Source organism: Pezoporus flaviventris, unplaced genomic scaffold (genome assembly GCF_033815535.1).
Source record: "Pezoporus flaviventris isolate CSIRO_AGI_PZ_B2104156 unplaced genomic scaffold, CSIRO_AGI_Pfla_v1 ptg000025l, whole genome shotgun sequence".
NCBI classification, from domain to species: Eukaryota; Metazoa; Chordata; class Aves; order Psittaciformes; family Psittacidae; genus Pezoporus; species Pezoporus flaviventris.
This window is the reverse complement of record NW_026892573.1, coordinates 14,793,669-14,815,813: the sequence shown is the minus strand read 5'-3', so window position 1 is coordinate 14,815,813 and position 22,145 is coordinate 14,793,669. Positions and strand designations below refer to the sequence as shown.

Here is a 22,145-nt window from a genome sequence, read left to right as displayed (position 1 = left end):
TACTGAGAAAACAGAGGATCTTGCTCTAGCTCTACATCACCCTCTCACTCCTGCCTTCCTGTTTACTAGGAAGATGTGTGCAGAAAAAATGCCCAGGTATTGTACTCAGTTATTGTAAATGATGAGTGAACTTCCTGCTCAGTGGGAGGCAGAAACTGAAAAGAGGGCATTGCACTGGGAAAGTGTGTATTCCAGCAGTAGAGTCCTAACTACAGCTTTCCTTTCTATACCTTGTTTCCAGACTTATGACTCATTGTACATTATTTCAATCTGACTAAGTTTGCAGTTGAGGATATTTTGAACTAACTTCAATTCCCCTGGCTTTTAAATCAACATATTGCTAAGTAGAATGATGTTTCCTTTGGTATGCTTTTGATTTTTTAAATTTTCAGTCCTTGTATAGCTTGGTCTTAAGAAGATGGTTTCCTTCAGCACATGGAAAGCAGGAGACATGCAGAACAAGCAATAATGTTGGAGTAGTCTCTCGAGTTTCAGGTTTTCCATCAGACCTATCAATGCTTGTTCTGGGTTTTGAGTGAGAAAGCCCACCACCAAGAATCTTATATCTGTTTGATTCCTTCCTCTCAGACCTATATCAGGCCTGGTACATCTTTAGTATTTAACTTCCAAAAGGACTGTCTTTTAATGGGAATTATTTGAAAAGCAATATAATTTAAAGGTTGATTATCTTCATGTACCAGAATGACTTAGTTCAGGTTAATGTCTTGGCTCCCCTAGACTGTCAGTAAGTCAGACTTTTTTCTTAGAAAAGGAACTATAAACATATGCTGCCTACCTGCAAGCAAACAATTGCCACATGGAAAACAAAAATAACCAACTGAGGGATAAAATTAACACTGGGGTTGGAATTACCTAAAACTGTAACCAAAGCAGTTTGATTCTGATGAGCAGTAGAAGAACAGGTATAACGTCCGCTATCACTTCTTCCTGCCGCTGAAGCAAACACATAGTGGATCCGAATTGCTGAGTAATCGGTTTGATATTCTAATCCTTCAAACCGGCGATCCTAGTTTTCAACAGAGATTTCCATTTAATCAGTTGATAGTGCCCAGTGTTACCTCTCCTGAAACATGCCCTCTCTTCTTACCTGCTCAACTTCTTTGCTTTCTAAAGTTAGTTTTATTCTGAATTTGTAATTGTGGTGAACAGCTCTGCACCTGATCAGCAACGGTTCTCCGACTTTAAGAAGTAATTCAGGTAAAGGTGCTGTTTGTCTTTCATTTAAATCTACAAAATCAAAACATAGTCACTGAAAGAACCATCACTTTTCCTGGAAAAATGCTCAGTTAGTTCAACAGTTTTGATGTAATTTACAAGGTATCTGTAGGGCACAGTTCAGCACAGAGCTTAGCTCGGGCCAGGTTTGCTTAAAAGAACCGGACTAATAAACCTGAATTTATAGCTCAATTTATAATTATTTATAAATGTATATATTTGAGAACACTTTGAAGAGTGTTTTCATGCCCCGTAGTCCTAAAAACATGAAGAAAAAATTAACAGATATTTAGCAAATGTAGGGCAAGACATTTTTTACAGAGGCTACAAATAGCTATTAGAATTAGGTTTTAAACATGTAACAGAACAATTATATTCATTGTTAGATTTGTTCCAGTGATTATACAAACATATAACATTATACAAACAAGTAGTTTATCAAAGAAATTATACCCAGGTGAGCAGTGCAACTAACTTCAGCAGCAGGATCCAGCTTGCATGTAAGTAAACTTAGAGGGAAGTTACCTATTGTAAAGACGCCAGTGCATTCTCTGCCCAGGTCATTAGCTGCACAGCACCATATATAAGTTTGAAATAATTCATAATGTATCTTCTGTATGCCATCTATTTCCCCAGTTTCTTCATGCACTTTATCAGGGCAACTGCAATTACAAGCACAATTATTCATTGACTCATTTGGTTAACTTCAAACAAATAAATCTGATAAATTTCCAAGCCATGAAACTATGCAAACAATAGTGGGAAAACTGGATCTTACATAGCTGAATAAAAAAGGAACTAGGAAAGGTGAAGATAAGAAAAGAAAATGTCACAGCCTAGGCAGAAATATGAGCTGAAATAACCTGAATATGCTCAAACTGGCTCTTAGACAGGTAATGCTGTGACTAAAATCTGGACAAGAATGAAATCATAGAGGCTGAGCTTTCAGATTGCATCTCTAAATTCCTGTGGTGGGAGCTGCTGCAAATCCAGCAGCCCTTATGAGACCCAGATCCCAAAGAAATCCCAAAGACCTCAACAATCTGCAAAGAAAGGCATTATTCCTGCTATTAATAGACTCAACTTTATATATTAATAGAACCACACTTGCAGTACCATGCTCAGCCCTGGGGCCCCCAACATAAGAAGGACTTGGGCCTGTATGAGTGAGTCCAGAGGAGTTGCAGCACTCCGGAGAGTGGATCATGCAGTGACAGTTTTTCAACCAAGCTGGCAGAACCTGTCTCAAAAAATTCTGTCCCCAGAGCTCTTCTTCAGTTATCTCCCCAGCTCACTATGCACAGTAAGGAGTACAAAACCTTCCCCTTCTTCAGAAGTTGGTGAACTCAGCCTAGAGATTCAACAGGCATATAAACATACACCATACCTCTTTTCAGGTGTTTTGCAAAATATCCACTCCACATAGGGCTGAGGGTAGCTCTCAGATATGCATTCAATTGCATCTGATCCTTCCCTTTTCCTAAAATAGGGTTTGCCTGGTCTCTCTGTTAAGAAATAATGCAAATGTTTAAGAATACTGAAAACATTTTGAAACAGTGTTTTGCTTATTTGGTAGTGCATGAAGTTACAGAGGTGCAATTTGTTTCAGGAGGTTTCGACGCTGAGTGAACAGAAAACGATTCTGCCTTAGGGATATTGTGGGTTGGTCTCATGAGATTTTCAGCCTTGATTGCTAAATCACAGCTTCCCCAATATCAAAGCCTGCACCAAAGGATATTCCTGAGACTGAAAGGTGTGAATTTGTTGTGGTTGCTATTCATTTCACTGGGCAGGAGCACAGATACCTTTTGAAATAACATGGCCTTTGGTGGAGTATCTGTTGAGACTAGAAAGTCTCTACACAAAATGGGATCCTTGCATACTATTTGGTCAGATCAGATACACCATGGAAAAACAACGGGTGATAATGACTTCTGATAACCAGCAGACTTCTCTAACCTGTACTTGTAACTTGGGGGGAAAAGGTTTCTAGATAACTCCCAGTCCGTCAATCCATCAGGCGCAGACTTGGACTAAGCACATAAATTTGATGTATTAAAACTGCTAAAGATTTGATTCAGAGCACTGACTCTGGCTTTAGGTCATTTTAAAATGAAATTAGAGCTTCCACACAGAAGAGGGACATCTTCTTTAGTCATTCCCCCATTGCCTGCAAGGTGACATGCTAACCTAGTTGGTTTTATGATTCTAAGGTGAAACTAATACTTCTGGATTTTCAAATTCTTTCTCCATTTATGTCTTATAAGCTGGGCCTAAAAGGTTTTTTTTTCAACCTCTAGAGATTCACATCTCAGTTGAAGGATTCCCATCTAGACTGAAGGATTTTATGAGAGATGAAATTATGATTAGATTCACAGGAGCAAGAAGAATGCAATCCAAGCAATTGATATGGAGCAGATCTTTAACGAGACTGTTTCAAACTGCTATTGCTTGCACATGCAATATCACTTTTTACCTCTAAAGCCTAATTGGTACAGTAGAGAAGATAATGTTTAATTGAAGATTTAATACCCTGTCTCCTCAATGAAGCTGTTAAAATTATGATTGAGACATGCAATAGGCCTTCCAATAAAACAAGGAGAGACTGGAGATGACACTTCAGACACCTGAGAGAGAAAAAAAGTCAAGCAGAAGAAATGCTTTAAAAACAAAGAGGGAATAAAAGCAGCTGATTTATCACAATTTATTAAAAACAAGGTAAGTAACGGTACTATTAAACCTTTCTCTAGAAGGCTTTTCCAGTCTTTTAGCTGTTTGGATGAACGTTTTCCTCTCCTTACTTTGAAATTTCTTTTCCTTTTTTTAGTTTTAAATTTGGCCCTCTCCAGACAAAATTATACAGAATTTATCTTCTGTTAAAAAAAACAAAAACATGCCAGTGTGGGTCTTTTTTCTTTTGATCTATGTCCTTGGACACCTCTACTTAAAAACAGAAGTTTGAATTTTGTTGCAGCAGTTGCCTTTGCATCAGAAATGTCCCTTGTGTTATTCTTGAGAAAATTCAATCAAATCTGCTCCCACTGTGAGCCTTTCAAAAAGTCACAGCTCACAGGTGAGCTGTCATGAGCATTTAGCAGCAGCTAAAATCTCAGCTTCTCAGGCACCCTTGTGCTGAGCAGCTGCAGTACGATGGGTTTTACCTGAAGACTCAGTAAGCAAGTGAAGGCTGGCACTGAGAAGAAAGACCTTGTCTTTCCCCTTCCCTTAGTGGTGACTCTTGCTGGCCATGGAATTGTGAAAGGAGAAGCTGTGAGAGAAGTGCATGGACCCAAGAGACAGGCCCAGGAGGAGTGGTGGTGATTTTGGAGCACCAGAGACCAGAACATAAAAGTGGTGTCCTGACCTGGTCCAGGTAATAGCCCAGCTGACAACACTGAGAATAAACAGGATAAGATGCAAGCAAGAAAATCTAGCCCATGAGCTTTGAGACCATGCAAAATACATCCTCAATTTGTCCCTTCTGGCATAGAGGGTATTTCCCATAGGGGAGAAGAGAGCTGCTATGCATTTCCATCTTTATTTGTTCAGTTACGAGGTTTATTGAGTAGCAAAAGCTGACTCTCATGCAGTCTGCAGTTTTGATTTCAGCCTCTGAAGACAGCTCCACGACCTATGGAAGTCTAGGAAGATGCTTGAAATGCAGCATCCGAGAGCTTCATTGCTTTGACTGAACTGGAGTCTCTCCCCTTAAACCTATTGATGGAGAAAGCCCTTTCATCTCGGATATACTTACTTTGGATGAGAACAGGCACAACTACTGTGTAATTGCCAGTTTCACTTATGACTGAGAAGGTGTATTTTCCAGCTTGTGCTTCTCTTATTTGTGAAAAAGCCAAAGACATAACGTATCTGTATAACAGAAAGTAAAGCTGTATTTGTTATCTAGAAGGTAATATGCAGCACACAGAATAAAATGTTAGCTCCTCAGTCTTGCAAAAAGCCTTCAGAAATACCAGTCTTCATTATTTTTCATAAAACCCTTCAACCTGTATCTTAGTACAAAAGCAGCACATAGGAATTTAAAACCACAGGTACCACATGCTTAATGCTGAGGTTTAAAAAGGATGGACTTCCTGAGCTTAGGACAGCTGGGAGGTCCAAAGGGAAATGCTTTACCTACAGTCCCATCCCACATGTTTTTGCAGGAGGAGGCAATATTCAAGCCTCAGGTTCCAGACCAGGTTTGGCTGTGAGAATTAGAATGTTGTTCCTGTTGTTGTTCTTGATCTGCAGTGTCACCCTACCAAGCCACATAATTCTTCATAGCTCAGTTTCTTTGATTATAAAATCACAATTTTGCCTCACATGAGCACTGCAAAGCTCAAATTGATCAATGTCAGAAAGTCCCTGGAGTTCCCTATGCATGATGTTATACAAATTCACATAACAAGCTTATTCCAAACTATTCATATATGTATGAGTCTAAATGACAATCAGTAATGTGCTGCCAGCTGACAACCATGAAGGAAGATTAGAAGGTTTAAAAAGATAATGCATAACATGAAATTAAATGCAAGCACAGTCACAGAAAATATTCCATTTGCATCCTAAAAGAAACGATCTCTTAAAGGATCTTTGCATCAGTACATCCTTTGACTCACCGATTCTGTGAGTCCAAAGAAGGTTTACACACTTTGCTCTCTTTAAAGAACCAGAAGCATGAAATTATATTAGAAATGTTCATTATTACTCTTAATTCAATATCTTCAAAGACATTAACTTCCACAGTTTTAGTTGGTTCATAGATGTTCTCTGTTCCTTGATAATTCAAATAACACCCAAGATCTTCCAAAATGTTAGAAATCTGCAATGCAGGAGGACAGACTGTTATGTGTTTATTAGAAATTAAATTTACTTGCTTTTTTGCATTCAAATATTTTTAAATGATGCTCTTCTAGAAAAGCTTTCATAAACTGCCTCCTAATGTTCAAATATGAATAGAAATTATACTGAAATAACACCATCATACCTTTTTTTTTTATCATTTCTACTGTGAAACTTATTCATAAATATGTTGCATTCTACTGCACGATGAAACTCTATAGGATTCCAGTTATATTAGTTAATTCTGTTCTTTCAACAGACATCACAGAACGATTTTTGCCAGAAACATGATAGTTTCCCTTAGTGATACAGGCTATTCTTTACTCTCATTTTTGTTTCCATACATGTAGAACCATAGAAAGACACGGAACTATAATGCAACTTTTCTGTCTGCGACTTCAAAATGCAAAGGCAGGGTCAGAACGTTTGGGTATTTTTTAGCATCCCACTGCTTGTCACTGTATCACCTTGCTAGACTGCTCCTTGACTCCTTTGGGGCTTTACTAGGTAAGGAACATTTGGCCTGGGCGTCTTCACACCTTTAATTTCCTCACCATTGTGTATGGCTAAAGGAGAATTGAAAACAGAAGGAGAATATTCCACAGTCATTCTGAAAGCCACCAATGGATTTATGAGTCTCTAATCTCAGCTGCAGCAAAAGGTGGAAAGTAAATATCTCCATCTGAACAGTAGTCCTAAATGTCTCCCTTCATGACTTCGGTGGGTGAAATTTACCTGGTGTAAGTGTGTGAAAGGACAAGAGTTCATTACACCCTCTGCTCCACACTCTGCTTGGCATTGGTTCTTCTCATTCTTTCCTCCTTTTTTTCCCCTTCACTTGATCTGAGAAGTATTTAGAGATAGCAGCCATATTCTGCCTTGCCAGATACAAGGACATCACAGCTTTGTTGCTGTACTTTCATTTGGTATCCAAATTTTTTATTTATTAGTCCAGGAATGAAGAAGATTCCATAAGACTACCTTGAAAAAATATTCAGTAATATTCAGGCATGCTGATGTCAGACAGCATCAAGAAATTAAAAAATCAGTTTTAGAGAAAAGTGATACCTATCTATTTACACTTTCAAAGTATGAATTGTGACAAATAATTACCTCTAACCTCCTCTAGTCATATTTGGCATAACCCCAGGTATTTTGGCTGTGACATCCCCACAGCCTAAAGGTTTAGGATGTTGTTAACTTCTGGGAAGCCATTTCTAAAATGGACAGAAGTATTTTATAAGCAACTAGCTCTCTGTTATATTACCTTGGGAGATACCAATGTCTCTGGTGTTCCTGAACCTTCATCCTTCTGGCTGATTAAAACACATATAATCTCAGATGTATTTTGTTTTATTGCAGAAGTGAAAGTAACTGTTGTCATAACAAGAACTGTAAAACAGAAATAGAAAATATAATCATGTCTAGATCTTTCTCTGGGATAATCATCTTAGTAAACATAAAATACAACAAAGCTGTAGAAAGATTACATCTTATGAAAAGAAAAGGCAAAAGGAAAAATGCAGATATATTGTATGCATTTGCAATTACTGCATTTGTGTATTGAAGCTGAGTGGAAGCACTATTTGGAGAACATTTCAAAGGCACAGGTACATCACACTTTAGATGTATGTTCCATAATATTGCAGAAAATGTCTGAAGACAAAAGCCTCTATGTGTTCTGGAGGCTCCTTTAGAAACCACACTACAAAGCACGGCCTCTTTCTTGCAGATCACTTCTGCATCTGTGTGTTGGAAAGGGCCCTGCAGCACCTACCCCTGCAGCTGCAGGTCAGCGTTTGCCTGGTGTGAGCCAGAGGATGATCATGCACCATCCCTCTCATCAGCACTGAGGAGGTGCTCAAGTCAGAAACACTTTCCAAGCACTCTTGCTTTGACTTGCAATGGCAAAATAATATCCTCCAACTCGCCTTCAGAGCCCACACTGAGCTCACCCAAGGATTCAAGATCATGTCATCCTTTTCCCTTCCCTCCAGGACTGGCTCTATTTGATTTGATATACTGGACACCCTCCTGAGCCTTCCTAGTGTGGATTTGTGTACCCCAGCTCACAAGCGAGGTGCAGGTTAGATGCTTCTTCCTTTGAGTTGTCATTCATAACCTTGAGCTCTTTTCCCTCCAGGAAGCAAATAAGGCAGCAATTCACACTATTTTGAGGAAAGTAGATGCAGAAAGCAGAGCAGGAGGAAGAGCAAAGCCATGGCTTTCTCATCCTCCATACCTCCCTGGCTTTCTGCTTATAGAGGCAGGGCAGCTCCTAGCCCTAGCAGGAGTAGTAGATGTTTCTCTTGCACATAAGGAGCAGTGTGGGAAAGCTGCTTGTGCCTCAAAGGCATCATGTCTCTGGAATACTACATATGAGCCTTTCTACTGGGACCACAGCTTAAGAAGTCACCTTTTAATCTTAAAGGAGGTATATAGTAACCATGCTCACATCATTGCACATAAGCAATATAAGATAAACAGAAGTAAGACTGAATAACTGGCAAGGTGAAATGTGTCTGATTTCCATTAATTCCTTCAAGCCAGCTCTCAACAGCACTGAATCATAAAATTAACAGCTCTCTCCTGGTGACTTGGAAGATTTCTGCCCTTAGGTTTTGGTTTTCTGCTTTTCCTTCCCCCTAAGCCCTCCCAGCTCCTGAGATGGTTGGACATGAAGGTACTGCAGAGTTTAAACAAGGAGAAAAAGTTAAATACATCAGGAGGTACTTGAAGGATGAAAGTAATGAGACTATTTCTGCAGGTGATGGAAGGAGCCAAATTGGTAGAAGGAAGAAATGAGCAAGAGTTGCTGCCATCCCCTCTGTGATGTTTGTACCTTCTGGAGCTGTCTGGGCTCTAATCTGGCAACACTGACAATGTTTTCTGAGCCCTCTTGGCAAATATGGGTTAAGTCTGAGTCCTTCACGTTCAGGCACCTAACATACACTTCATTTTTGGTGCCACCTTTCCACAGCATACACAGGCAGTGGTCTGCTTTTACAGATCTCTGAGGAAGATCCTGTCCATCTGCCTGTCATCCTAAGAAAGGTGAACAGGACTTCTTTGTGAAGACATGTACCCCCCTCCATTAGCTATAAAGAATGTTGGCACTTCTTCAGACAGTGAGTGCCAGAGGGCAGCCGAAAGGCAGGTATGCATTGGGTATCTACACCAAGCATTCTGAATTCCTCCCTGTAAACACATACCAGGCTTCCAGCCCTCCCACTGGCCTTTCACCAAGTCCTTCTCTGCTCAGCTTTCTCCACTTCTGTTTGTTGGCCACTTTACTTTTCCCCCTTTCCAAACCAGAGACCATCTGACCAGCTTACAGCCAGAGGCTTACTTAGCTGATGGAAACCCACCTATGTCCACTGATTTCTAAGATGTGCCAGCTGAAACCACCTGAAAATGGGACCTCAAAAGTTACAACTCATTTGGCCTGTTGAGCATTCCCTTCAGCTTTCTGATCTGCGAATAGTTTTAGCTTCTGATTGTACAAGCCAAGCCAATTTATCCCTGGCATTACTCCACCTTGCTCACATTGCCTTGTCAGTTAGATGCCTAACGCCCCAGTAGGAAAGGGAAAGGTGTATTTAAACAGGGAAAAGATTTGCAGCTAAAAGCTAGGCAGAAGCAGACAGATGTAGCAACCAGACTGTAAGCAGACATGCAAACAAGGTGTCTGATGAACTGGAACTGCATCTGTAAAGGACGGTATGTGGGAGCATATGCTGGAAGAGGGAGTAGTGAGCACCCTGACACCCTCAGGTATAAGAGAAAATGGGACTCCTTGTCCTGATAACTGCTAAAGCTTGTCACTGCTGTCCTCCACCTTTATTCCTGTGAAATCCAAGAAGGTTTTTAGGGTAAGGAAGAATACTTTGAACCTGAGATGATTCTAGCTGGTTTACGGTGAGAAAAAAAAAGTTAATGTGATAGTCAGAAGTATTTACATGACATGGAGTGCTCTCAACTTGTGTAGGTCTTAGAGAAATACATCACACTGACAAAACAGAAAACAAGAGCATGAATGAGCCTATCAGAAAAAGCAGAATCAGAAAAATATTGGGAAGTGTTAATGCTCCGATTCTCTGTCTTGATCTTTCAGCTTCTAGCTGGCCTTTTCAGGGACTGCTGTTATAGTCTGCACACCAGTCATCCTCCCAAAAGCCAAAGTAAGAACTGCACAGACTAAAAGCAGTGGGCAAGGAGTATCAAATATGTAGCATGCATAATCATATTGTGTATTGCTGAACTGTAGTGAAGTTGGAATGGAAATAAATCACTGCCACTGAACAATGTGTGTTTATGAGTGCTTTCCATCTTCATTATCTTTCCATAGGCTATACAAAAATATATTCACTAGGAAAAATCTTGTTCTCATTGAAGTCAAAAAAACCTCTAGTTGCCATAAGAACTGAGCCAGGATTTCATCAAGATGTGGAGGCCCATGCATGGGGAAGTGCCTGTGCAAGTCAAAAGGTGGGCTTACATGTTATGGTAGTGCTAAGAAAGGCCTGAATCTACTGAAGAGACAGCAAACCAAGAAGCTACGCTTAAGGTATTTAAGCTATAGGCTGGTTCACCAAATGGAACTGCTTACAAAATTTTATTTTCAGATGGGGGATGACAAAAGCAACCTTTGGAAAACTGGGAAAGCCTCTCCAAAATACACTGAAAGCCTGAGTTTAGCAGAAAGTGAATAGCTGAGGAACTGGAACACTGTGAAGCGTGAAGAGAAAACCTTTCTCTTCACACAGAGGGATGCAATCTTGTGGTTGTCTTCAGCTTAGGATTTTACATAGCAGTCAGGCCTTCCCTAGACATAGAAGATTCTTCCACTTCGCTTCACAGCTTCAGGAGACTTATGTAAAGAAAACTATGTTTAGCTTCTTATTTGGCTTCTGACCATTTTCCTTGTGTGAGACTCCCTGGATCAACTTTTCAAAATTTTCTTCCTGATCAGGGAATCTAGAACGACCCTTTTTTCCAGGGAAGCTATAGTCCTCTTACATTCATATACTGCCAGAAACAAATCTGTAATAGTGGTAACATGGAAGGGCCTAATACCCATGCATTATCTCTTAAAACCCCCACAACTTTGCATGTGGTTGCCTTTTTCACAAATCACTCCCAAAGCAGTGGATCCTGAAGTGAGAATTTTACTCAATATAAATAGAATAAAAACCACAGGGAGGTAGGATAGGTAGAAAGAGCTGATATTAAATGAATTCCTACCTTTTACCCATATCTTATTTCTCTCTCAACAAACTTAACTTTTCTCCTTCACCATCTTTCAGCACACCTTCTTTCCTTGGTGTCTTCACTGTTTCAGCTTAAATACTTCCCAAAAAAATGCAAACTGTGCGTTCATTCTCAAACGATGATGGGGCCAGAGGTGTTGACCTATGTTGCAGAATAATAACTGCTAGAACAAGGTTCAACAAACTAGGTGGGTGACAAGACGCCTCTGTTGCAGCTCATGCTAATTGTGAGTAGTTGCTGTAACACGAGATGGGGTACATCTAGGTCAGGACCAGTCATTTATCTGGTCTTACCAGTTAATTACAACAAACATCACATGAACTGATTTAATTATTCCCAGTCATGTTCAAACATGATTGAGATTTGAGATGGGAGGAAAAAACCACTATAGAGTGTGGTAGCTCTTAGGGAGGGTTTAGTGGAAGAAAATCTCTAGATTTGAGTCACCTAGCAGGAAAGCAGTGAGAAGACAAGAGTAGAGGAGGCTGTGTGGGTTTGGAAAGTGCCTAATTACGCTCTATGTGCTGAGTAAAGAACTAATAACAAGGAGCAACACTGATATTATACATTGCCCTGTCACCTGCCAGTCTCGCTGCATTGCCTTCAACCCTCCACCTGGGTTATCTTCCCACCTGGATCCGCTGACAACGCTTCCACCACCCGAGGCCGTTCAGGCTGTGGCATTACATGCTGTTTCTTCCCTGGACTCTTCTGCCTGAGGGAGAGGTCTCGGCGCACGGAGGGATCGTGACCTACGAACACCGGCACGGAGGCGCCCGGGGGCGGGCAGGCGGCGGCCGCCAGGGGGCACTACCGCGCCGCGCAGCCCCGCGCAACGGGGTAGCCTGCAATCTGCTGTGATCTGTTAAAAGGCAGAAAGATCAAAAATGCTGACCCTTCCTGGGAGGATCCCATGTCTGTCCTTGCATGGCACAGGCAGGATTACGACTCGGTCCTATCGGTTTGAAGAATTAATTAAAAATAAAGGCATTTTTGCGCAAGAACAGGTCATGTGTACACAGTGAAAACTTCCCAGTCGGCAGAACACCTGCAAGTAGGTCGTGCCCTATTCATTATGCTGGTTTCAAGTGTTTCTTCTTAAGAGATATTAAACCAGAACTTGTCACAGTGAATAAACCATTTCTAATTCATCCCGTGCAAATGCCAAGAAAGGGCTTTGCTGGTTGATAACTTACTTTACGTCAGCTCCTGTAGTAAAACTACACTGCCTCTGACTAAGAATTTTGTTTTCCCTGCCCTTCCAAATCTAATCTGTGCCAGAATCTAAAAGACCTTTCAACACATGAGAGAGAAGTTTGCTCAATCTGTCTCTGGAACATCACTACCAAGAGCTGCCTATTCCAACAGAGTTTGCCACATGCAGCAGAGAACACTGTCGACAAATTAATTTTTCATATTTTGAATTTTCCTGCTCTTTTCCTCAGCTCCCCATTTCACATGAAAACAGCTGCAAGAAGTTTACCCTTCCACATTTTTTTTTTAATATATCTAATGACTTGGCCACCATTTCCAAGAACTTGTCCTCTGTCTTGTTATATCCCAACATATTTTTGGTACAAATTTCAGCAAACTTCATCTTTTGCATAAAATTGCACCTTTTGATACTGTTACTTTTTCTCTTGGAGAAGGACTGTCAGCACCTCTGCCTATGGCTCACTGCAGCCAGCTTATAAACTACGCAGAGATTTTAACCAAGAACAATTAAAATGGCTGAAGATTTCAAATAAGGTATCACAGTATTTTATACTGCTCTGTCAGAGACTCAAACAAAACCTTCTCTAACAGAACAGGTACTGGGAGTCAGCAAAGTGCCTCCTGTTCTTATGCTGATTAGTTACAGATACGTTCGCTCCAGTGCCTTATGTAGTAAAAATTAGCTAATCATTACACAAAGTGCAGGCATATTTTTCACATGGTACTATTACATATACAACTTTATTGACTACTTTTGCATTTGCTTTATTGCAGACTGATATCCAGGTCATGCTCTGTGATTCAGATTGTGATTTCAGCTTTTGTTTAAGCTAGGATGAATAGCAATCTAGTTTGATTTCTTTATATACTCCATCATTTTTCAGACTTTCTAATCATATAACTGGCCTACTGAGTACAGGTTCCTTGCTGTTCCTCTGAGAATGAGTTGCTGTTAGTAAGGGATTATGTACATTTATGAGCAGCCCAACTGCTTTAGCTGTTGCAGGCTTCTTTGCTAAAAACAAACTGGAGCTAGCACGTTGCTGCTCTTTGATTTATAGATTTGCTTTGAAATCACCCTTCTGGGTTCTAAGTCTGTGTCAGTAACTCATGGATTTTATCTGAAAAAAAAAAACAACCCCAAAAGAATTCTTCTTAGCACAAAGCAAATGCTGAAGGCTGAAGCAAGCAAGACACTTAGTTCAGTTTTATCTCTGTCCTGCCTCTTCTGGTTTTTGTTTACCTGGGCTTGGGTGAGGAAGGACTGCAGGGTTGTATTCAAACCCTTATTTGCCTTTCATTTTGCTAAGATAACTTCCTGTCTCCCTTCCCTGTGAGTCCGAGATAAAGGCACTGCTCGAACAGCTGAACTATTATTTTGCTTGTTATTATTCATTTTGCCTGCTTTATATGGGCTAGCTGAATGAATGACAGCCCTTCCACAGGTCCCTGAGCTCATGGTGCCCTCTCTGATGAGGGTATTGGTCAGAGGGAGCTCACTGCAGTCCCTGCTGCTCTACCCACAGTTTGAGCCATTACAGCCAGGAAAATGGTTGAGGACAGGAAAACTGAGGACACCCCTTTCTGGGACGTGGCTGAAAAGTGGCTACAGAGGTAGTGAACCTCAGCTGCCATGGCAACCTCCCTTTCTGCAGAAGAGCCTGCATTGTGGCTGGTTCTTCTGCTTCTTGCCCACATCTTCCATCCTCTCAGGAGACCTGCTTCTTGACTTCCACATTACTCAGACCTTTACACCCCATGAAATATGGTGAACAATGGTATCTTGGGCCACATTAGGGGGGCTTTGCTGGCAGGTAGAGGTTCACCCCCTCAGCACTGAGAGGACACACCTGTGAGCTCCTTAGCATAAGACACACTGACATACTGAACAAAGTCAGCAAAGTGCCACAAAGATGATTAAGGGACCAGAGCATCTCTCCTGTGAAGAAAGGCTGAGAGAGTTGGGACTGTTCAGCTTGGAGAAGAGAAGGGTCATAGAGATCTTATCAACGTATATAAATACCTGAAGGGAGGGTGAAAAGAGGATGGAGCCAGGCTTTTTTTCAGTGGTACCCAGTGACAGGACAAGAGGCAATGACACAAACTTTTTTGTCGTGTGGGTGCCCAAGCACTGGCACAGGTTGCCCAGAGAGGCAATGGATTCCATTGTCAAATATTCAAAAGCTACTTGTATAAGTAGCTACCCAGACAGTGGGACACTGGTGGCCATCACGGAGCAGTGAGGTTGGGCCAGATGACCTATAGAGGTCCCTTGTCACCTCAAGATTTCTGTGATCCTGTAAACAAAGGGATGATTCTGCGGGCAACGTTTTGCTGGTGACCACAGAGGTCCCTCAGGAATCAGAAAGTGGTATTGGGCTGTCTTTTTTTTTGACTGTTCTCTAGAGGATGTTTGCTCATGGAAATAGCATGTTCATGCCGTTAAAAAGCTGGATAGACAAGCATGAAGAAAAGCAAACAGGTACGTCTCATCTAATGACATAAGTAAGTTTGCTTTAACTCCTTAAAAAAATCAAACCAACAAACTACTCCATGTGTAAGTACTCCAGTCTCATTACCTGACACACTCTAACACTTCTACTGACATTAGTGGAATTACTAAGTTCTTGCAAGCAAGGATCACTTTATTTAAACACCTAAAGGCAAAGGTATGAGATTCCTGGCACCTCATTAACAAGGAGAAAAATTTCTGCCTCAAAGAGGAATGAAAACAGATGATGGCAGATAATGAAATGATACTAGCAGTCATCCTGGTATTGTAAAACCTCTCTTTTGAATCAAAACAACAGTTTCCATAGCTGAATGTATCCTTTCTTTCCTGGAAAAGGGGTTGAGGAGGGAACACTGAAGGCCTTAACTGTGCAAGGGGGAAGGATGGACAGAAAGAAGAGTAGGAGAGAATGGTTTTGCTACAAAATATGAAAAGAACGAATCCAAGGTATTTGATAAAAATGGTAATTGGTATTTGTACCAAATTTGGTAAGAATGAACGAAACCCCCTAACCAATTGTTCTTACTTGCATCATTATGAGGTTAGTGTTGAAAAAGAATTGCAATTCCCAAGCAGTTGTACAAATGTAAAATCCAATATATTCCTTAAAGAGCACGCTGTAACAATAAAACACTTTTCAATCCAGCTCTTGTATCTCACCCATTAGAAATCTTATCTACACCATTAAGCCTAGACTACAAAGAAAGGAGTAAATAATGTCTACTTTTACAACAGTAACAGAGCTAATTATCCAGGCCATAAGGTAGCTTTTCTTTTTGTTTACCCTGTTCAGTTTTTTTTCAGCAGTTTTTAAGGAAACATCTTAGAAAAATAGGGAGCCATTCCTTCCTTTGGATGGGACATAGGCACACAATGTTTATCCACTGTCTAGCTTTCTTATCATCTTATTTGTCATAAAATACAGAGAAGAAAAGTCTATTCTTCAACCATACCAGCAATTTTTAGGGCATTATCTGTGTTTGAAGGTTACAGATTCCTTAAGGAAGCATTTTGCATTTAAAGTCCTAGAGCATCTTCTTAAATGCATTTCTATTAAGATCACTAGGATTAAGCCATATGGGGAATAAGCCCTTCCTACCCATTTGAGAAATGTTCTGTTTGCTGGCTCTAGACTGATTTTTTGGTCTCTATTTTCTTTTTAGAAGTGTATAATCACTGGGATTAAACAGTCCTTGTCCTTTTCTAGTGTTACTATAAAAAACTGAAATTGCTTTCTGCTTTCACTGGTCATCCGCTCCTGCTCTTCCACATTTTTGCTCCATAAATGTTTTACTCTCCAATTTAATTTCCACTGCTGTTTGCTGGACCTGTTCATTATTGCCTTTCACAGCAAACATCTCTATGAAGTTCTTCAGAAAACCTCAAAGAGAAAACTCAACCCAGTTACACAAACCAGCTTCTCAGCTAACAGAGCAGAACCTGAAAATTGGGTGAGTTTAGGCCATGAAGTTTCAAGTCTTTTGAAAGCTACATTTTAAGAAACCTGTGAACAAAAGATGCTCTGCGCTATATTATTTTGATGTCGTTATGGGAAGGAGTCTCTAAGGGGATACTGCAGAAGGGCAGGATGTCCCCAGCTCTGCTCCTCTGACAAACCTGTCACTGCTTAGCAGCCACAGCAGCACACACACATTCACCACTGGGCAGAGACATGGGGGTGGCCCTGTGACTCAGGCTGTGCTCTGGGCATCTTCCAGCTTCTCAGTAGCTTGAAATATGGGTAACCTGGAATTTTCTTGTGAAAAGAGGGGTTTGGGGGAATGAAGCAAGTGGGGTCAAACCTCAAGGAATTAAATCACACATGGTTTTAAATTGCATTTACTTTTACTGGAAAATAACCCTTTTTCTAAACAACCCTTTCAGATTCAGGAATCTTCAGAAGTGATACCTTATCTTCTGGTCCACAAAGTACTTGGAGATAGATAACTGTGTAAGTATGTTCTGCTGGGCACGACTGTTTCCTTGAGTAAGCAGACCATGTACTGGCCTTATCCAACATTCACAGCTAGCTTGCACCCAGGTTTTTGCATGTTTTGGGAAAGAGACAGGATCAAACTTGATTCCCCCTGGGGTGCTCATTGATTTCACCTTCCTGCCAGTGGCAGGGCTTGGTGCCTGAACTTGTTCTGGAATGTTTGTCAGCTGTTTCTTCAGAGAGAAATCAGTGTATTGCTGGGAGATGGACAGATCCTGCAGGTGACTGGGTCCCAAGCGTTTCTGGGGTTCTCCTGAGGAAGGAGAAGTGTGCTGGCCCATCTGTTCCTGGGTCTCTGCCATAGGAATGTAATGGACACTTGTATGTTCTGTGAAGGGGTGTTCAAAAGTATTGTCCTATACTTTTTGTGCAATCAGACACACCATTGTCTAATCCAGAGCTTGTTAGGGCCTGAGCCTGCAGTTCTTGCACATATAAAATTTCCTCTTATTTGCCAGCCACAGGGAGATCTCAGTCAGCATCTCACAGCTTCATTTCTCCATCCCCTGAAGTTGTGGGTTTCATGAACAAGAGCAAGAGCAGTTGCTAATGGAAAACTTCCCTCATGAGAAAGGTCACCGAAAGTCTCTGTTCATCACTAAATTCTCTAATTTGTAAAACACAAAACTACTACTGCTTCACTTCCCAGGCCCAATCCACCCTCCCAACTCATCCACTACTAATGCAAGGCTAATTGTATGCTAGATTGTATGCTCTTTAAACACAAGCTATTGCTTGGGATGACCAGAAAAAGTTAAGAACATGAGGAACTGGAATAGTGCTTTTAATGTATATAGCTGTATTTACATATATATTGTATTCTATATATCGCTTTCTAAGGTTTTTGTGATTACATTCCTTGCTGCTGGGAAGCATTTATTTCCAGCAAATAGCACAGGCAAGATGCTTCTTCTTTCCTGCAACTTTTGAAGTTCTGAGACGATAATTTAAAGACTGATGTGGTGCCCTAAGTCTACAGATACTGTGGAAATTCTCCTCTAGGTGTTATTACCGTTTAGCTTTTCTTTGCTGGTGAAGTGTTGCAGTTTCTGATGATTCTAGTTCATTATATGGATATTCTCCATCAAGTACACAAATACAAGGTTTTATCTCTAGACAGCCTATAGATTCTTAACAGGAACACACGTATATTTAAGAAATTACATATAATTAATTGAATGCTTATGATATTGACATCAAAGTTGCTTTTAAAGAGTGATCTGCTATAGAGAGATGTATGGAGCTAGCAGTTCTCAGGCTTTCTGCTGTCAGCTACACATCTGATCCTTCAAATCCTAGCTGGTTTGTATGTCCAAAAGATTTGCTGCTTTTTCCTGTAACAGCTAGCCTTACAAGAAGTAACACCGCCTCCCTACATACTTTGCCTTGACTAAATGACACCTCAACAGAAAGAACATCAGTTGTCCTGGAGAAAATCACCCCTTGGGGCTCTCACACCTTTTGCTGTCTTTGAAGAATTGTCTCTTAGCCCTGCTGAAGTCTATCCCTTGCAATGGCCTTTGGACACCATCACATCCCAAATGCTAACCGTTTTTATTTACTTTGGTATGCAGCCTGCAAGACTAGCAAAGCTCAGTCAAGAAGAAAACACAAAAAACCCTCTTTGACAGGGTTTGCTTAGTAGTAGTATCATCAGTCATGCAAAGCATGAGATCATAGAATACTCATTTTCATTTCTACTCCACCTTCTCTTCAAATAGCTCAACCTAGACTTTCAACCATGAATGAATAATATCTAACAATTGCTCTTTGAAGTAAGTATTATTATCCTTGTATATACAGCTAAAAATGGACCGCAGTTAGTTAAACAACTTTCCCAGGCATGCATCAGAACTGCATCAATCGGGAAAAAGAAACACTGTCTTTTTTTTTTCAGTCCTGGATTTTGAATCAGCAAGATCATGTTTGATAGGAGCAAGACATTCATTTTATGGTTAGAGAAGAATAGTTTCAGGCATTTGAGATGGAAACAAACACTATTTCATTTTCTCTTAACAGCTAATTGTTGGGAAGATTTTTGGTAGAGGAAATCAAGTTTAAAATCCAAAACTCTTCCCTCTAACCAGGAAAAAAAAAAATAAAAAATTAAAGGCACTTTCAGATATTAATATCGTGCCTTCTTCTATTTAGGTCATTGAATAACAACAACAAAACCTGTTAAGATACAGATGCATCATATTCATATTCTACTCTACTAAGGTATCTGATTAGCAGATTATTTACCTGGGAGACTGCAGATATATTACTTAATGTGATCAGGTCAAGCTAGCATTAACACCAGGAACACATTTACACCAGGAAGAAGAAAACAAAAAAACCCAGTATTCTTAAATACTTTAATACTCTTATTTAATGATGTTAAATACTTGAGCAAGAAATCTGTCAGATGCAGTGACAGCAAAAGCCAGGCTGGACTGGGAGAAATTAGGGTCATGGAAGGGAGAAGAGCATGTCCAGAAGAGAGGAGAAAGGTGGGCCAGAAAAGAAAAGATGCAAGAGAAAATGAATGGATAAGAAGTCAAAGGAGAAAGAAAGGAAAGGTGCGAAGTGATGCAGCGAGAGAGTGGGAAATGGAGAGGAAAGGGTCCAAGGAGGAGCATGAGGAGACTGTACCTGCTAGCTGAAATGTGCTTCCATCAGGGTGGCCACGGGGCCAGACTGCTGCCATGGCTGGTGATGCCCTGCAGTGCCCCAGCCCCAGTGAGTGAAACCGAGTTGTGCAGGTGGTGGCTTAAGGGTGCACGTCACTGCCCACAGTGAAACCACTTCTTCAAAATCGAGGTCCTGAGACCTCAGCCTGAAGGAAACACTGTGGTACAGGGAGAAGAGGGGCCTCTCTGAAAGTTGGGGAGCATCTTCCTTCTGTCAGAGAATGCCTCTGCCAAGCCAAACAGCTGCCTCCACTCCAGCTGCACAGTCCTTGCCCATCTCTTTACCTCTTCTCTCACACTTCTACACAAACCTATTTTCTTGGCTAAATTTAGTTCAGCTGATTTTTTTGCTGTCTCACTTCAATTCTTATTTTTGAAACAGTTATAGTTTCTGCTTTCGTGCACCGGCAGTCTGCATAATTTATCTGAGTATTGATGAGGGGGAGAACAAGTGTCACTGCCAAGCTAAAGAGCTTAAAAAAACAATCCAAAGTTTGTGTGATTCCATGGGAACACCCTGTCATATATGTCATCGTGGGCTGAGGGAGGTTTCTTGTGCTGGGTGAGTGCTTGGTCTGCTGGTGACAGAGGACTTGCTGTGGTCACTTCCATGAGCCAATGGATGGGGAGCAGGTTTTTGGCATGGGGCTGTGTTTACGCTAGGGGAAGAGGGAACTAGCACTGTCCACAGGAGGTTTATACTAAGCTACAGCTGCTCTGAAGTCGTTTTGCAAATGATTTGTCAAGGGGATAAAAATAAAGATCTCCAGGCTCACCCTCAGACATGAGCCTCTAGGGACATAGCCCCTCTGCTCTTAACTGTCCCCACTTGCTGCCTTCCTTGGAGTGTAGCATGCCAGGACCTGCCTCATCATTGTCTCCCAGTCACTGGTGTGTAAAGGGTAGAACCATCCTGGCCCTGGCTGAAGTTGCTCACCCCAGCAAGGCCTCTTGTTTGTATTAGGACAGGACATCACAGAGGAGCAGGAGGGTCTCCCCAGCTTCCACAGCCCCACGTCACAGCCCCAGGCAGAAAGTGGATCCAATTTTAAGGGATAAGCTGGAGCATCTGCCCCATGATCCCACAGGATAGGCTGGGGTATTTTTATTATTCATTCAACTGTTACAGTTTATATCTAAAAGTATATTTTATTACATTATTCAATCAGTTACAGTTTTACTTGCTAGGGACTAAGCATTCATTCTGCAATTGTACAGAACCTGAATAAAAAGAATCCCTAAAAAATAAATTCAGCATCAGTAAGGTGTTCCCAGAAACCTGTCAGAGGTGATACCTATATATTTTTATTTTTTACTGATACCTGGTAAATAGCTTCTTTTGAATTAGGGTAGATTAAATAAAAATGTAGATGGACTAGAAATAGACAGACATATCATAGGTAAAAGAAGCCACAGAAAATGTCCCATAGGTAATTGCAGGGACAATGGGGGAAATGGCATTGAGACCACCATCATTAGCAAAGACAAGCGGATGATCTCTCACAAGACTGCCCTAGAAGACTGGGGCAATAGCATTGTACTCTGGTGCTGGAGACAAGTTTGTATGTGATGCAGTTCAAAGGAAGGTGCTGAAATTATATGAAAACTAGGGAGGTACACATTTGCAAGGATTCAAAAACTGGGAAAGGAAGTAGAGGATTCCACAGGCCCTAGAGAAATCATTGCAAGCAGGGAAATGTCATGCTGGCAACAAGATTTCCTAGCTGGCAGGTTGCCTTTTTGTTTTCCACAGCCCTCACTGGTACTCAGTCCCAGCATGGATGAGGTTGGAAAACACTTCTGGCGATCACTTAGCTCAGTCCCACGTTGAAAGCATGATCAGCTAGCACAGGTTGCCCCAGAGCACATCCAGTAAGGTTTTAAATATCTCCAAGGATGGAGAGTCCACAACTTCTCCAGGTAATTATTCAGCACTCAACCACCCTTGCAGTAAAAATGTGCTGCCTGACATTCTAGGGGAATGTCCTGTGTCTCAGTTTGTGCCCATTGTCTTTGGTCCTGTTACTGGGTACCACAGAAAGGAGTCTAGCACCCCCCCCCCCCCGATATTTATACATATTGGTAAGATCCAAGGCTCCCTTCTCCAGGATAAATAGCCCCAGTCCTTTCACCCCCTTCTCGCATGTCAGATACCCCAATCCCTTAACTTTTTCATGGCTCTTCACTGGACTTACTCCAGTAAATCCATGGTTTTTCTTGTACTTTCTTGTATCCCTTTCAACACCATACCTCCATACAGGTTTTGCCCTCAGAAACCAGGGAGTAGACACTTTGTGCTTCTGTTCTGAAACTACTAGACATCTACCCCAGCTACTTACTGCTCATGGGCAGTTGGGTGGCATGGCAATGACCTGTCCGAACACTTACATACACACAA

At 41.2% G+C, this 22,145-nt stretch overlaps 1 protein-coding gene across 2 annotated transcripts in view; it reads right to left on the bottom strand.

Moving 5' to 3' along the window:
• FLT3 (fms related receptor tyrosine kinase 3) overlaps positions 1-21,798 on the bottom strand; it is a 39,263-nt gene extending 17,465 nt beyond the window's left edge. For both annotated transcript variants that reach the window (XM_061457565.1, XM_061457568.1), the window contains exons 1-8: positions 19,710-21,798; positions 7,349-7,473; positions 5,859-6,061; positions 4,991-5,106; positions 2,624-2,741; positions 1,762-1,898; positions 1,109-1,248; positions 874-1,027 (exon numbers count right to left, since the gene is read on the bottom strand). In XM_061457565.1, coding sequence (XP_061313549.1) covers positions 874-1,027; positions 1,109-1,248; positions 1,762-1,898; positions 2,624-2,741; positions 4,991-5,106; positions 5,859-6,061; positions 7,349-7,473; positions 19,710-19,764 — 1,048 coding nt within the window. In that variant the 5' untranslated portion in view covers positions 19,765-21,798. The remainder of the gene's footprint in view (positions 1-873; positions 1,028-1,108; positions 1,249-1,761; positions 1,899-2,623; positions 2,742-4,990; positions 5,107-5,858; positions 6,062-7,348; positions 7,474-19,709) is intronic.
• Positions 21,799-22,145: the final 347 nt, after the last annotated feature.